The sequence below is a fragment of the Nomia melanderi genome, chromosome 11 (assembly GCF_051020985.1).
Source record: "Nomia melanderi isolate GNS246 chromosome 11, iyNomMela1, whole genome shotgun sequence".
In the NCBI taxonomy this organism is placed as follows: Eukaryota; Metazoa; Arthropoda; class Insecta; order Hymenoptera; family Halictidae; genus Nomia; species Nomia melanderi.
Window position 1 is genome coordinate 8,399,350 of NC_135009.1, and position 16,731 is coordinate 8,416,080.

At 37.5% G+C, this 16,731-nt stretch overlaps 1 protein-coding gene and 1 non-coding gene across 5 annotated transcripts in view; one reads left to right on the forward strand and one right to left on the reverse strand.

Moving 5' to 3' along the window:
- Positions 1–16,731, reverse strand: part of plx (PTB_TBC1D1_like and TBC domain-containing protein plx) — a 40,395-nt gene that overhangs the window by 12,546 nt on the left and 11,118 nt on the right. The window contains exons 1-2 of one of the 4 annotated variants that reach the window (XM_031984809.2): positions 8,166–8,960; positions 7,704–8,087 (exon numbers count right to left, since the gene is read on the reverse strand). The exons of 2 other annotated variants lie outside the window; for them this stretch is intronic. In XM_031984809.2, coding sequence (XP_031840669.1) covers positions 7,704–7,790 — 87 coding nt within the window. In that variant the 5' untranslated portion in view covers positions 7,791–8,087; positions 8,166–8,960. Of the gene's footprint in view, positions 1–7,703; positions 8,961–16,731 lie in introns of those variants that run through there. One more of the 4 variants, XM_031984807.2, reaches the window with a different exon arrangement.
- TRNAV-AAC (transfer RNA valine (anticodon AAC)) lies at positions 5,510–5,582 on the forward strand. Its single transcript has one exon. It is a non-coding gene; the product is annotated as a tRNA-Val (tRNA).

Sequence of the window (16,731 nt, forward strand, 5' to 3'; positions counted from 1 at the left end):
AAGAAAATATTATTATTGAGGACACCGACACCGAAATAACCGCTGGAACGTGTTAAGTAAAAATATTTAGTTTCAAGATCATTTCAAATATCAATTTAAAATATCAATAATTGTGGAACAAAACAATCGAAACCAGTCATTTTGACTGGTGCGGCAGTTGCAGTGTTAAATGCATAGGCTTGTAGGTATGTACTATGTACATATGTATCCTATATAAACAAGATTTTAGAATTAATTAATTCCTTATAGTATACCGCACTGTAGAAGTTTCAATTGGTAGTTTACATCGTAGTGGCAACACTGTACGAACATTCTAGATGAATTCGTCTGGGGACGTACACAGCAGCCAACTCATCTAATTATATGCAGACAGCTTGTCGCTCCTAATCCTTCTCCGAATACCTAAGCTTTCACTTGCGTCGTTGGAAGATCACGATCTCGCAACGTTCACCGGCCGTGTTATTGGCAGTAACCGATGCATTTTATTTACATGCAAATACGTTATATTTAAGGCGAGCGCCGTCTAAAAATTTCGAAGCAAAACATCGCGAAAAATACCGGGGCGATACACAGTCGTGTCCGTACGACGTGAAAAGAAAAGGGGAACGGCGTCGTCGAATCCGAAACATCTACGCGTGACCGAAATAGAATCGAACACAAAACAAATAGCAGCGCGGTAGAAGAGAATACGACGCCCGAGCAAAAAACCGTAGCGCCTTATTACAAGACACTTTGTTGCTGAAACTCTATAATCTTGGTAATACGATTACGCGTTTACCGACCACCTTATTTGCGGCAATCACGCAGGGGCATGGAACTCGTTCGTCTGTTGGCAACCGTGGTCCAATCATGCGGCAATTGAACGATAAATTAAATAAAATTAACTGTCCCAATTAATTGCACTTAAATTCAGTTGCGACTAATTTCTATCGTTAATTGCAGTCAATCTGTAAAAATGTAATCGTTAATTCCGCGAATCTATCCAACAATATTAGGTAAGACCAATTGCATTAACAATTAACAGTTAGCTGTTATAGCTAAACCACAGTTAACAATTAGTGATTAAAATAATTGCTGATTGGATTACAACTTGAGATAAAATCGTCAGTTGAAATGCTAATCGTCGATGTAATTAATTTTTGCCTGGCACTGGAGTGACGCGGAAATTTTTTCTCTATCGATTCTCGATACAGTCCCAGAATTCGTGGAAATACCGTGAATCGCGAATGCATCGGCCACCGTACGTGATCGAAATGTTATATCCGTGACCGTGAGAGTCGCAGATCCCGGCAATATTCGCAATGGAGCTTGAATACACTTGAGCTTTCATTTATTGTTCATTTGCAATGTTAATATCGAAGTGTATTCAGCTGTATTAGAATTTTCGAATATTCGCAAATCGCGGCGCGGCAAATATAAAATGAAAATTCCAGGCAAGCGATTTTAATACTAGAACTACCGTGTCAGTCAAAATGACTAGTTTCGATTTGTTTGTTTCAGAGAATTGAATGTTCGAAATGATCTTGAAAATAAATAGTTTCACTTGAATACTATAATGAATGTTTCAAGAAACTGAAAATAATCTATTGTTACAATATTAATAGGAATTATATTGAATTTAAAAGGCAATAATTATATTAACATTAAAAAGGCATTGAATCTCTTTTTAATATTTAAATATACATCAAATATTTATTTTAGATTTTGAATGAAATACTTTTTTCAAATATTTATCAACTATTTATTTTATATACCGGAGAAATATATTTTCCAAGATATAAAATAGATATTAGTTTAATATTGGAAATAAAATATTCTTTTCAACTTTTAAATTATTTTTGTTTTTGTTTTTTTTTATGAGTCATGTCGTCTGAAGCTTGCATCATATTGAGACAAAAGCTGGCCTATTCTTCTCTTTGAGGCATTGACCTGCATGGTTACCAAAAAAGTAAGAGTCGATAACAAATAAATGAACGTACATGGTCGCGACACGGAACAGTTGATTAAAGGATAGTACGCTTAGTCTCAGAAAACATGTTGAGCGAAATTTATACTGAAAAATGTCCGACAAGCGTTACAAAAAGTATAAATTTATAAAGAAACAGATGGTTTCGCCTATTCAGAATTGGCATGTCGACATAATTGAGGCATCGAGAATTACGCTAATTATTTCACAACAAAAAAAAATTTATCCTGTTCCCGATCTCAACATTAATCAATCATTTAATTTTGAAACTAGAGATAAACGAAGTACAGAAGAATATAATGCTGTTACAGATAACAAACGTACTGCTCTTGCAAATTTAAAATTGCTCAACCTTTTAAAAGTACGGTTCTTAAAAAATAATGTTAATCATATTCAACTAGGTAATTTATTAAATGGTTTGAAGGAAATTTATCCAGAATACAAAATTCGACGTGATGCTCGCTCTCTATTCTAGCAGCTCTATTTTATTTGGGACAGGGGAGAAAACGTAAATAATCATTTATGAATTTAAAATTCTATGATGCTGTAACTGGTAAATATTCATCATTTTTACGTTCTGTTTTACATTATATATAAAATTGATTATTTTACGGTAGCAACAAGAAAAAGATAAGTGTCCATTACTGACATCAAAATGAAACAAACTGTGTCATTATTTTTAGCAGCAGCACCATCAAAACTTAAAACTTCTTTCAAATGATTACTTGTTTACTTGTTTAAAATAATTTACATAAATTTATAACAATAAAATGTTCTTGTTTATTTAGAAAATATATCGCATGTGTTTTTATACTCTATACGTACGATTCAAGTACTTCAGTTTATCATCTGTTCTTATTATGTATGTTTGTAATGATTTGAACTTGTATGAGCTTGAAAAATGGTATTCGTAACAACAGGTTCACACAGATCAGTGGGGAAGCACGTATTATCCAATAATCGCACGTCCTGAGTTCGAATCCCGCCACATCATAAAAATTTTCAATTGTGTAATATAGCCCGTTTAAATACAAGAGAGAAAGAAAATAAATATACTCTCCTCTCAAATAGCGCATAACAAAATTCGGTCATTTTAATTTTTCTTACATTCTTTTTTAAAATTAAACACTATTCAATATTATTTAAATATTAAATACATATTTTTCAAATACTACTTTGTATTTTTTAAATGTCTATTTTATATTCTCCGAATATTTAGTTGATATTTTCCGAACATTCACTTTCCATTTCTTGTACATACGTACAATATTTAGATCTAATATTTTCTTTATATTAAAAAGTGTGGTTTAACACTAGAACTACCGAACAATCAAATTGATATTTTTAAATTTTTATATAGGCACCCTAAGAACGCAGCTATTGACATTTCAATTGACTTACGATTCAATTTGCGTATTAAGAAATCAATTTCTTTAGTAATTTCGCAGAGAAGCATCTGTTATCTTTTTAATAACTGGGGAGGAAGAATTTACGAATGAATGAATTTGATCCATTTGATAGTTCTAGTGTCAAAAAATATTTTTCAAATATTTAAAAAAAATCTTAAACCAATATTTTTGTGCTACTAGGGTTACATGCTTGGTAGTTCTAGTGTCAAATAGGGAATATGGAATGAGCGATAACAACGTCTGGATCGTAAACGGAGAACGTGAAATTAGAAACGTGAAATGCGGATCGAAGAATACGAAGTGTAATACGTGAACGTGGAATGTGAAGGAGTGGATGCTCGGAACGTAGCCTTCGCGCAACTAACAACGCTAAATAACATTTATCTTCCTGTTTATTACGCAATCGCAGAATTTTCCGCAAGTTGCGTTCTTATGGCCACTATTTAAAAAAAAAAAAAAAAGCAAAAGTAAAAGGAAAAAAAACATGAACGATGGTCTTGAGCGATGGAACGTTGAGAAAGTAGAAAACTGGCTTTACGAGTAAAAATCTAGAAATATATTTAAACATTTATCAAGTAACTTTGAAAAGTTCCTCCCCAATGTAAATATAAGTATATTTGCTGTGCAGTTCTCCAACAACATGTTCATAATAACTGTTTTCCTCGACATTCAGAGAGCACGTTCTTTTGCTCGCATTATGTTATTTTGATATACACAAACATACCTTAGATACGTGCTACGTGTGCACGCGAGCCAAACTAGTATTGCTGCTCGCAGAAAAGTGTTTTAAACGAGTTTAAGTTAATATATTACTGGCAAACGGAAATACTGTCACCCAGAAACCGATTAAGTATACATCGAAGTCAATCGTACCAACTGGCTTTCCACTCAAGAATCTTTGATTTGTAATGGCCCCCTTTCTTTTTGTATCAACGATAATTTTACATCTACCGGGTCGAATGAGCCATCTCAATCGCTTTTCCTGCGAAACGCATATCCTCGAAAGACGTCGCTGACGAGTCGACTGTTATTATTTTTAGTAACGAAAAAAAAACGGTTCAAAACAATTTGCCATTGCGATCAATGAACACCTAATAGGCAGACTGGTGGATCTATCACTTGTCACACGTATGTATTAAAAATACATCATATCCGTTAACCCCTTGCCATACCATTTAACCGGGCAAAATCCGTGCCATAATTATAGCGACCGATATTTCACTCGTGTTGTCACCTCGAGTCACACTCGTGATATTTATGTCTGGTCCAAAATTTTTATCAGGAGCCAAGCTCGTTAAAGTACGGCAAGGGGTTAATTAACACGTTGAATGCCACACGATTTGATAGGGCAAAATATACAAAATGAGAAAAACGTAATATTAAATCGTTTGATTGAATTGCATTCTTACTATTACATATTCATTGAGCTGAATGTCATCACATTAAGTTGCATTATTTGTAATATAGAAATGTTTCTAAATAATCAGCGTTTAATTGAATGAACTATAGTGATTCGATTTGGTTATGGGTCACCGGTGACACCCACGGCATTCAACTTGTTAATGAATTCATTGGAATACAATATTTACATAATATATTTTCAATAATAATTTAACCGTTGACATTATTCATTGCACCCTCAGAATGAATTTCTCCTGTTGAATGTCCTAAAGAATATTTCGAGATAAATTAATTTTGCATTATATAAAGGTTTTAATGCATTTTTTATTATCAATGTTTACCACGTCGTAAGACATTTCCAAAATTGGAAAAACATTATGAATTTAATTCGTCTTACTGTATACATTTTTTAAATTTCAAATGTAATGGCATATGCATGTTATACAATGTAAAATGTTTTGCCAATATTCTCGATAGCATTCGTATTTTTTATGTCAATATGTTTTAACTGCTGAAACGAAAATACTAAATTAATTAATAAGAGAATGCTAGAGAATTAAATACAATACAAATTCGGATTATTAAAATTATATAATTGAAGATAAAGTTACGTAATACAGGAAAAATTATGTCGCAATCACGAATTTATGATAAAACTTTATTAATGAATATTAAAATAATAATATGATATTTGTATTGGAATTACTTATTTAAGAAAGTGGTACAACACAATGTTTCCGTAGTGTAGTGGTTATCACATCCGCCTAACACGCGGAAGGCCCCCGGTTCGATCCCGGGCGGAAACAGTTTTTGCATTCACTTTATAATTAAACAATATTTTTCCCTTCATCAATAATATTTTACTTCCATTACATTTATTTAAAATTATCAAATAATTCTAAAAAAAAAAAAATATATTTATCAAGAAAAATACGCGATTACCTTGAAGTATTCACTCTAGAATCTCTACTTTCTTTACGATTCTAAAGGAAAGTTCTCGTTTGTTCACAACAGATTCATTTAATCACACTTTACATCCACTATAAATACTATAAAAAGCAATTTCAATTTCATGTTCAATGAATTTAACAGGTTGAACGCCGCACGATTTCATAGAACAAAATACACAAAATGGAAAAAATACAATATTAAATCATTTCATTGAATTGCACTATTATTGTTGCATGTTCATCTAGCTGAATGTCACCGCATTAGGCAGTATTATTTATAATATAGAAATATTTTTAAATAATCATTGTTTAATTGAATGAACTATAGTAATTCGATTTGGTTGGTGGTCATCGGTGACCCTCATAGCATTCAACGTGTTAAAGAACCCGCCTGGTAAAAAGGCATTAAACATTTGAAGTAAATAATCCCCGCGACACAAATACTTCAGTGAATCACAACAACTCGAAAGTACCTCGCACCTGGGAAAATGTCGCATCGCGACGCTGACGGGGCGTACCAATATGACCGGATCTCTAGCGATCACGTTGGAACTTGATTTAGACGAGTTTCGTATTTTACGTAACTTTCACCGGCTGCAAGGTAGAGGTGAGAATGCGCCGAGTATTCTTAGACGTTCGGAAACCGAGCGCGGTCCAAGAAATGTCACAGACAAGCGAGGTGCCCATGGCAAAGTCAGTATTTTTCACGGAATGGTCGGAACACGGTCAATCAACAGCCGCTGACAGAGGGACGGTCGGACACTCCACGTCCGTCGCAGTAAATTTAGCTACCATTACGCCTGGTTTCACGAAAGTATGCTCCTCCGGCGACAGAAATGGAAAAGAAAGGGAAAAATCGAGTCCGGGGCTAGCGAACTGCTGCCTGACGACCGGTAGAGCAGTCGCACGAGGAAAGTAAACATGTAATCCCGGATAAACAGATAAGGATGAATAATGAAGCCCGAGACCATCGTTGACAATAGAACCGAGTTTTCGTTATGAAATATCATCGAGGATTGATACACACTACGGTCTGATAAAATCGTGATCGATTATCAACGAAATCGTTTTGTGGCGAAATACTTTTTCTACATTTCAGGCTATGATAGCAAGAAATCGTTGCGTGAGGAATAAATTGCTTACTACGCGTCACGTGGAACTGCGCGGGAAAGATGTTCATTATTTACAGTTTATTTGCGTCGTTCGAATGGGAATTACAGACGGATTTAACGGCGGCAACAGTGAAAGTAGTTTCGGTATACGTGTAGTTTACCGGTTGTTCCCAGTTTTGATTATTTATTTACAGTTCCGTTTGTGAAGCCTCGGTTTATCGCAAAAATCAGGGTTAAGTTTTGAGTAGGTCAAGATTAGGTCTGGATCGGATGAATATCAGAAACTGAGAAAGCTGCTAAACTGCAAAGTTATTGTTTAATCCTTTGCACTCGGAAGTTTCTCACTAGAAATATTTAACATTTTTTGACGAGATAACAATGACATTCTTTGAAGCTAACTCGAAGGGAAATTAGAAGTATATTGAGGGACAAAGATATTTATTCCAATATTTCACGTATCGAGGCATTATAGAAAGTTCAACATTAAATATCAGATTTTATAGTTTTACTGCGTCAAATCAAGTGGTGACTGAGAGTCACCTCCTGAGTGCAAAGGGTTAACACGTTGAATGCCGTACAATTTCATAGAGCAAACTACTTAAAACGGAAAAAATATAATATTAAATCATTTGATTGAATTGTAATATTATTATTGCGTGTTCATCTAGCTGAATGTGACGTGTTAAATTTGAATCATAATTTATTTAATTCTCTATGCTGGATGATTGTACAATTTAAAAATGTAGTACTGAAACCATATTTAAAATTTGATGCGGTTTGTTACGCCGTGTCCTATATGCGTTCGTGTCCGGAGTGACTGCTAGCCCACCGCTAAATAATGCCAACGACTTCTCGATCTACTTACTGCAGGCTTTTTGCCAATGGCGCTCGCATCGCTGTAGGACGTAACCTTCATGTAAGGACTTGAAGCGGATATCGGCACGGTGATCATTTTTCCACCCTTCGAATTTTCCTCTCTCTCCCATCGGCACCAGGAAAATCGGATGCACAACCTCTACACGATTCTCGCGGGGTCTTCTGCTCTCGGCCAATCGGGATCTGGCAAGTTTTCATGGACACATCCGTCGCCGCGACTTTTCTAGGAAGATGGGCCTCCGAGATGACGAGAAAGCCACTTCAATGACAAGTTCTCAAGTTTCACAATTAACCGTCACTATGCACCAGATGCACTCGCGATGTTCGATTTCTTATTTAATGATCCCTATTGCTTCCAGCTAATGTTTGACATCTGGTAAACGGAAACTTTATATGTGCTTGTAAATTATACAAACAAGTCGAAGAAATATTTATCTATAATTGTTTATACCTTTTACTATCCAGTTTCGAAATTATCATTGTTCGTATGTATCTATGATAATGTATTGTACTCGTAAAAGGTATACAAACAAATTTTATCGAGATCACGATAAGACTTGGTCAAATATATTTCTGTCGAGAACAACACCCGGAAACCGAGTAACTTTCACAGACGAGGTCGTACCGAGTAACGGACGAAAACGTCCCGCGAGCTACTCAACACCCTGACAGCAAGTCAGAAATAATTTATTTTCGAGCGAACTTGGGACTACCTTCAAGGCTGTCCACAATAGTTGACCCTATTCCGCTTATGCAGCAAGAACGAATCTCTTCAGTATTCAACGAAGATACAAGAGCATCGATTGCTCGGCTGACTTATGTATCGATGATCCAGACAACTTTCCTGATTGACTCTTCATAAATCGATTCTTTTACCGTTGATCACGGTTCGGTTTCAAAACTGCTGCTGCGTAGCCAATGGCGCGCGGTATGTCCATTCCCACGATTCAAAATCGTGCTTCGATTTCACGGGAATAATCGTCTCCGTATGAGAGCGATTATTTTCAATTCCTTCACTCGATGGAACGCCTTTTATGAATGTCACTTGTCGTTAACCAAAAGTTTCAATCTGTTCTGTCAGAGAAATACAACGATAATGTGCATACACCGTACAAGACGTGCGTTGTTTCGGGAGTTGGGAAAGAAGCGTTGTTTTCAACGCGGCGTAGGCCCGCAACGCAACACCTTTACCGACGGACGAACAAACATCGACTGACGAGCGTGTGGTGCGCCTCGACGGTCGAGGAGACGAATGGACCTCTCTCGATTGGCTGTCGCGTGCTTCCAGGTAACGCTAGTCCGGCCGGATTATTCGCATCGGAATTGCGGTAGAAGGGCGAACCAAGTGTTATCGAACTGCGACTTCTGTCGCCAGACATTCTGTATTCTTATCGATGTATCGGCCTAACACCGATTATTGCCCGTTCCATTGTTTTTCTCACCGATCTATATGTAATTCGGTTTTGAATATAAAATAATTGAAAGTCTATTTGAAAATTCCAATACCGCGGTGATAGACAGGCACAGGGTTTTTTATCTGGATACTTAAAATAATTTGATCGAACTAACGGCTGAGTTCGTTTGCTAACCTATTGACGTCAACACTAATTTCTTATCCCTCTTTTATTATCGATGAGTCAATTACCGGGAGCTTATGGAGAACCGCGCAATTATCTCTATGCCATCAAAAACACGTGAAGTCAAATATTAGGTTACAGCCATTGTTACGGCGAATTAGGCGGGAAGATCGCTTCGAAGAGTCGCTTTCGTTTAACACGTAATCGCGAAAGACGATACGGTTTTCTTACAAGGCGGCCATGTTGGTATTTTTGAAAGGCCAATTACCTAACCTCATTTTCAATTCCAACGCGAAACTTAATACAACGTGCAGCATTTATTTAATTGTAGATTATTATGCAGCCATCCAACGCGCGATAATTTAAGAATAACTCGAGCATTAGTTTTAATCTTGAGATTTAATCTAATTGAATAAAAGGCGATGCGTAACATCAGCTTAAGGATTAACGATACCAGCTGAAGGTTAAGCAGCGGAGAAGGCAGTCGGAATACGAAAGTTGTTTAATAATTTATACTGGCAGTGGTTTAACGATTTGTGAAACAAACACAATTCTGTTTGCCGAACAATGGGCGTATCCGCTTTGAGTGGTGAAAATTATTCATTCAGTGAGTAACGACGGTACAATTACGATTTCGTACAACGCAATAAATATGCATAAGCACGATTTTCATACAATAAGTCGCGGTAAAACTTTTCGCTTCTGGTTTCGTCTCGAGAAATTTATGCAAGCGTTTCCTTTATCCATTTCCATAGCGCTCATGGTCCTAGGAAGTATTCGCCAATTTAAAGATAATTTCCAAAGTAGTTGCTAAATAGTTACGGGCACTTCATTATTTCAAATTGTCATCAGTGTATTTATACAATCGCATGTATCCTTGAATGAAATGATTCATTTATTATTTTCGGTCCCCGAGGAATTCCTCCGTTAAATTTTTACACGCAGGAAATAATATTTCTATTTCCACGATAAATGGTCACGCGGCAACCAATGCCAAGCCAAACACACGTCCGAGTTGCCGACCGTTATCTCCCGGCTACGGATGCTTAATCATTTACAGTACACCCAAAAATAAAAACAGCAATAAGTTTCGATGAAATCTCTATTTTATTTTAATGACTAATAAAACTCCTAACAGAGGGGAACGTTGTACACCAGACCATAAAAACACGAATCTGCATAAACGTCCGCAGTCGAAACGCTGATCATTTAGTTCTTGCCGTTTGTCGATCGAAGTAGACTGAGCGGCAGCAACCATTTATACAGAATTTACAAACTAACAAACATGTTTCAAAATTAAATTCCGCATGTGTACAACATGGCAATTATCGAAATACTGTAATATTTACATGTTGTAATAGATTGATCATTCATGAATCTTTTAGTTTCTTTTTCCATGGATACCTAAAGTTGCAATAAGATGAAACCCAAATAAAAATGAAAGGAAAATGAAAAACAATAATATTTGGTTTACGGCCATCAGAAAACTCCGACCGTTTGTTTTCGCGCACCTCGACCGGTGTTCGCGGAGTCGTCGATAAAATGCGTCGAATATCTCGGTCACGTAGCGCAATAAACAATCACAGGCCGGTCGAATGATTATAAACATTCCTGCGAGGCAATTCCGATCCCGACTATCATACGATAACGCGTACTCTGACACGCGGGCAACTCATATACGTGACTCCGCCGGTTTTCGCCGGCAATTGTCAAACGGACAGCTCGCGTGCCTGCACACACTCCCCATTTTACAGCACTGCTACCTCGCCGGCATCTGCAAGTAAAATTAGGTCTTTCGATCTGACAGCTTTCGGTTGCACTGTCTGTGAAACTGATATACTAGTTTTCTTTAAATTCTGGGTACCTTTGAACCTTGGACAACTTCTTCTATTGAATTTATGGGCACAACCAATGGGGCTTCAGTGTGTTTCGATCGTATAAATAGTTTCCCTAGGTCTTCTTTAAATCAAGATTCTTCAAGTTCTAAGTTACCTTCACTCTTTGACAACTCCTGTCAAATTTATAGAGAACTACCGATGGGATTTTAACATATTTCAATTGCATAAGTCGTTCTATCTTCATCGTAGGTATCTACATTTAAAAACTGAATTCGAGAAGTCCAGCATAAAGTACTGATTATTTTCTCTGTGGAAACTCCGATCATTCGACGAATAGATCACAAATGGCGCCAGGCCTTAGGTGGCGTCGGAAAATCCGTTGCGCTGGTCCTCCCCGAATAAAACTTGCGCAACTTATCGCGTGGAACAACAAAGTCGGCTTTGGTGTACGGATTTATCGTTTACCGTATGTTTTCGTAAACATTGAAAATTACGTGTCGTAAAATCGTTTTTGGTACCGGTCGTGCCAAGAAACCGGAAAATCCTTCTGCCCCACCGCTCATCCTCAAAACTCTTCCACCATTTCGTCAACGACGATATTGTTTCGAGTTTCGTTCGTCTCCGATTGTTTGGCCTCGCCCGAGTATTATTAACCCTCGAACGATCGCGAATCTTAGGCTGATTAAAGTGGCTGTCGGTTGAGGACCGATGATGACGGAAGGAGATTGTTATTGCAAGTGAACACTGTTTGTACAAGCTGGCTCAGGGAAATGTTTGAAGTTAAACTCAAGGGCAAGATTATATAGACACAAGAGAGCCATTTGACTTGATCAGATGTTAAGTGCTCGAGGGAGAGTCCCCATTTTTCTCGATTTTCTTCGCCGGTCTAATAGTTAAATTCCTAGGGACTAGCTCTAATAGATGTTCATCTATCTTGTTTATTATCCAAGTACTAAAACGATAAGTTTCAATTAATTACTCGAATATACAAACACTATTCCTTAAGATTTATAAACTAACTCTGTTAAATGCGTTTTCGAATCGATCAAACCGCCAATGTGAACGGGCATCAGTGATAAACACTTAAGCACCCAACCAAACGCCGAACGTTTTACGGAATCATTCAGCAAAAATTCTGTTCGGATACGCTAAAAATAAGTCGATTTAAACAGTACGTACAATATTGCGGCGACTACATTAAATATAGTTTATATCATAGGTAAATTAAGGAAATCTTGCAGAAACAGGAATCTTTACATCGCTGGACTTTACAAAACAAATGCGTTAACCACGCGTCGGCTGTTGAAGTGTTAAAAAGATGAACATCCTCTAAACTGAACCTTCGACGAAACCGTTCGGGCTGAATATTACAAGATTTACGCGGCAAGGTGTGCGGGGGACACCTGTAAATCATTTCGCTGCGTTCCCTGACCAACGGGAACGTGGGATTTGGCAAAAACACGGCACCACACGTCGATGAATGGATCTCGTCCCGTATTTTTAGACATGTTTGCCCGACGAACAATTCCGACGCCTTGGATTTTATCGACGAATTGATGTAAGAGGTGCCGCGCCGCATCAATTCAATCGAGACAAATATAGAGTTCCGTTGCATTCCGCGACTCTGCGGGTGTCAAGGATCGAACCGATCCGTTTAGACTTATTTATATCCCCCTGCGCTTATCAATTCTCGTTGAAACGGGCGTCAAACAATCCCGACACCGAGCCGGAACGGCGTTCTTCAAGATGGCAGCCGGCTAGATCAACTGATCCGCGAGAATATATTGACAGGAGCCTTGAATGATCGAAAATATTCACGAGCACTGGTGCCGGTCGCGTTTTTACGTAACGGCTAGCGTTTCTTCCTCGTCGATTCGAAATCCGCGGCACCGTTAAGTGACCCGAGGCGAAAATTTTCGCGATGCACTCGCCCGCTTTCGAACTCGTTTGCGCAACACCGCAGCCTATCCGGCTTCGAATCCCAAGCGGGCGGAGAATTATGGAGAAACTCCAAAATGAAAGAGAAAATGACAATTTCTCTTGCGATTCGTGTGACGTTATGGAGAACGGAAATTCGAAGATTCGAAAATTCGTAACAACACAACGTGACTAATTAAAGTATGTCTTGGAAACCCAATTAAACGAACATTATGCGCAATATTAATCGTAAACTATCATACGAGTGAAAATAACCCGTTTCAGGTCTCTTTTACAATTAATAAAAAGGTATAGACAATTTCCTTAGAAATTACCAAATAAATTGATTCAGATAAATCCAAAGTGGAACATAACCGAAATGTAATCTCGATAAATGTATTAGTTCTAGAATTCAATATTGATATTTTCAATCGTCAACCTTAATTTAGCTTTCATCTCGGAAACAATAATCATGTTTCCTGGACGATCATGAAAGAAATTTGCATAGGCAATAGTAGCTCCTCCAAGATGGCGGATGAGAGAATCCTAAGTTCCTCCTGAATTTTCGTTACCTTATACAGTGGACGATCGAAGAAGAAAGGTTACTAAAGTGATATTTCTTTTGCAATTCCCTTGTAGCCCATAAAACCCGCCATTCTGAATGGAATGAGCTACTGGTATAGTCCGAACGCCCTGAAACGCAAAATTTCGAAGAGTAAGGGCAAGGAGAATTAAAGGCACAAACGAGTTCGTTTCATTTTTTTTAAGGGCAATTCAGGAAACGATCTCAGTGGCTCTCTCCATTTAGTTCCACTTAATTGGAGTTTAATGGGCGGCCCCGTTGGCCGTGAAAAACGTCTCCGGCTGCATCCATGCCGCCAGGAGATGTGAAGGAGGACCTTGGCGCAAGTACAACGGTGCACCGGCGATAATTACCGTTCGCGATTATCCGGAATGAAAATCGCTCTTACGCCGGGCGACACGAAGGGTGACGCAACGTCACGAACCGGTTCCCAAACGGACAATCCATTATTTTTCATTAACACCGGCGTCCCAAAGGAACGTTTCAACAATCCCGATTTGCATAAGAGACCTCTTTCCTGCTGATTTAAATTCGTACGTAATCATGCCCGAAACTCTGAAGTTGATGTTCTATAAGCATTTCATGCTGATTTTGATAATGCCATCGAGATAAATGCGCATTTGCATAAACACGATGATTTGTAAGTAGAGTGTTGAACACGCGAACTTTTTCAGGAAAACGTATGCGTATATGAACCGTTTATTTTTAAAGTGACTTAAGATTTTTTAAAAAAGAGGAAGAAATAGTTTGAAAGTAAAAAGATAACGTTGAATTGTAACTATTATAACCGATAGCTTGATTTTTTTGAGAAATGGATTTTAGCCACTTTCGAAATAAACAGTTGAAATAGCAATATACAGCCATACAGTATAACCCTGTGCACTTCAAAAGTATATCATTAGAAGTATTCAACATTTTCTGGTCAAACTCAGAGGATACTTTTTTAAAACAACTTAACGAGAAATTGTGCCTATGCAAACTAACCTACGCTCCTTTATCTATATAAAGGAGTAAAGTCTTCCTTGTTTCAATATTTCACGCATCGATGCATCAGATAAAGCTTAATATTAAATATAAAATTATATGACTTTTATTAAATCAAGTGGTCAATTTCTATCGTCTTTTTAGCGAAGATAGAGATGTTCGAGGATACAAACGAGTCGAACGTGGTTAGCGTAATAGCGAACGTAACAAGAAAAACGTAATGGTATCAGATACCGGATTGTGTAAGGTTTACCAACACCGAGGTAGAATAGTTTAGCCTGTGGCCACCGCAGTAACAATATCCGGAGTCCGCCATGGAATGCAACAAGAATACCGGCGCGTGCCAATGAACCATGAAAGGTCCTTTCATTTCGATTTCCCTATTGCGATTGCGTAACCCGCGTAATTGCATCAACCAGGATCTTGTTTTTCGAAGACAATGACACAAAATTGCATCCGTCCTCCCCCTGCACAATCGAACGTGCACTTTTATCTATTAGTTCGCCAGGAAGAAGGATCGACGTTTCTCTACCCGGAAGAACATTAACCCTTCGCGACGAACATTAACCCGAACCTCTTTCATCAGAAACATTCAATAACGCTACGATGAGATATAGTCAACATCTCTTAAAACCGACTTATCGAGGAACCACAAGTAAACGAAACAACACGATTTTATTCCAACATTTCACGTATCGATGCACTAGACAGAGCTTAATATTAAATACCGGAATTCATCATTTTTCTGCATAAAATCAAAGGGTTCGCTGTTTGTAAATGTTTTCCATAAAAAACTGAGTTTCACGCCGAAGTCTTAAATACTAAGAAAAAGAAAAGTACATATAAATCTCCCGTTATTTGAATAATTAACACTAAACCTACCGAGCAGTTAAATTGACTTTTTGAAATTCCTCTATAGAAACTCCAATAGTGCATCTAGTGTGACTTTAATTGGTTTATAATTCAGTTTGTGTATTGCTAAATCAATTTCTTTAATAATTTCTCCGAAAAACATGTATTATTTTCTTCATAATTGTAAAAAGAAGAAATCAGGAATGTGTTACTTTGACCCGTCCGGTAGTTTTAGTGTTAAATTATTCATTTGCCGCTTTTGAATTTAGATATAGAAGCTCGAAGTCTCCATTATGACGGCATTCGACCGCAAAGGGTTAAAATTTCTCGTGGTTCGTCATATTTGATGACCGATCAGCGGTCGGCCTCTATACCCGCAGCTTCTACCGCGTATAGAATGAGATGTGCGCAGAATAAAGGTAGAAAGTGGCGGGCAACTGTTATCGGCGTCACGTAGCGCGAAATCGATGAAAGGAACGTGATTAAACTGTTGCCGCTATATCTCGGCTATGAAAATTCTGCACTCCCGGGAATGCATCAGTCAAGGACACCGCTTCGGCCGGCTGATAATCTCGACGATCCCTTCTGCTTTAACGAGGCGTGGAGTCTTAAATAATGCAATAACCGTCGCTCGATTGATAAGGGCCTGGGGACGAGGCGCGTGCAAAACTCAGGCTCGTTATTTACCTTCGCTTTACTTTTCACTCCTCCTATAGCTCGTTCAATCGTGTTATTATTTTACTAACCGAACGAGTCATTGAGTTCCTAAATAGAATGCTGTATGTAATTTTGAATGACAGTATTGACATTGTTATTTAACGATATTAAGTAATATATTATTTATTATATAATAACCCTTTGCACTATGGAGATCACTCTTAGTCATCATTTTATTTGATATATGAAAATTATAAAGTCTTACACACAATGTTAAGCTTCGTATCATCCACAATTATGTGAAGCACTGAAATGATAACTTTGTTAACTTATGTATGTTCTCTCACTCTACGTTTGCTCTAAAGTATAATTTATTGATAATAGAAGAATAACATTTAATTTAAATCCAAAAGGGTCAAGTAGTATTTATGTTTATTACAATTTGTTTAAAATCTTCATGAGTATGATACGTTGTTGCAAGACAAGGGGTTAACGTTAATTGCAACGCGACCAGTCAAATAACCGGTCCCAAAATTTGATTGAAAATTCTGCATTTCCTTTCGTCGATGTAACTCTTTATGCACGAAGATTTTTCGAAGTATTCAACCA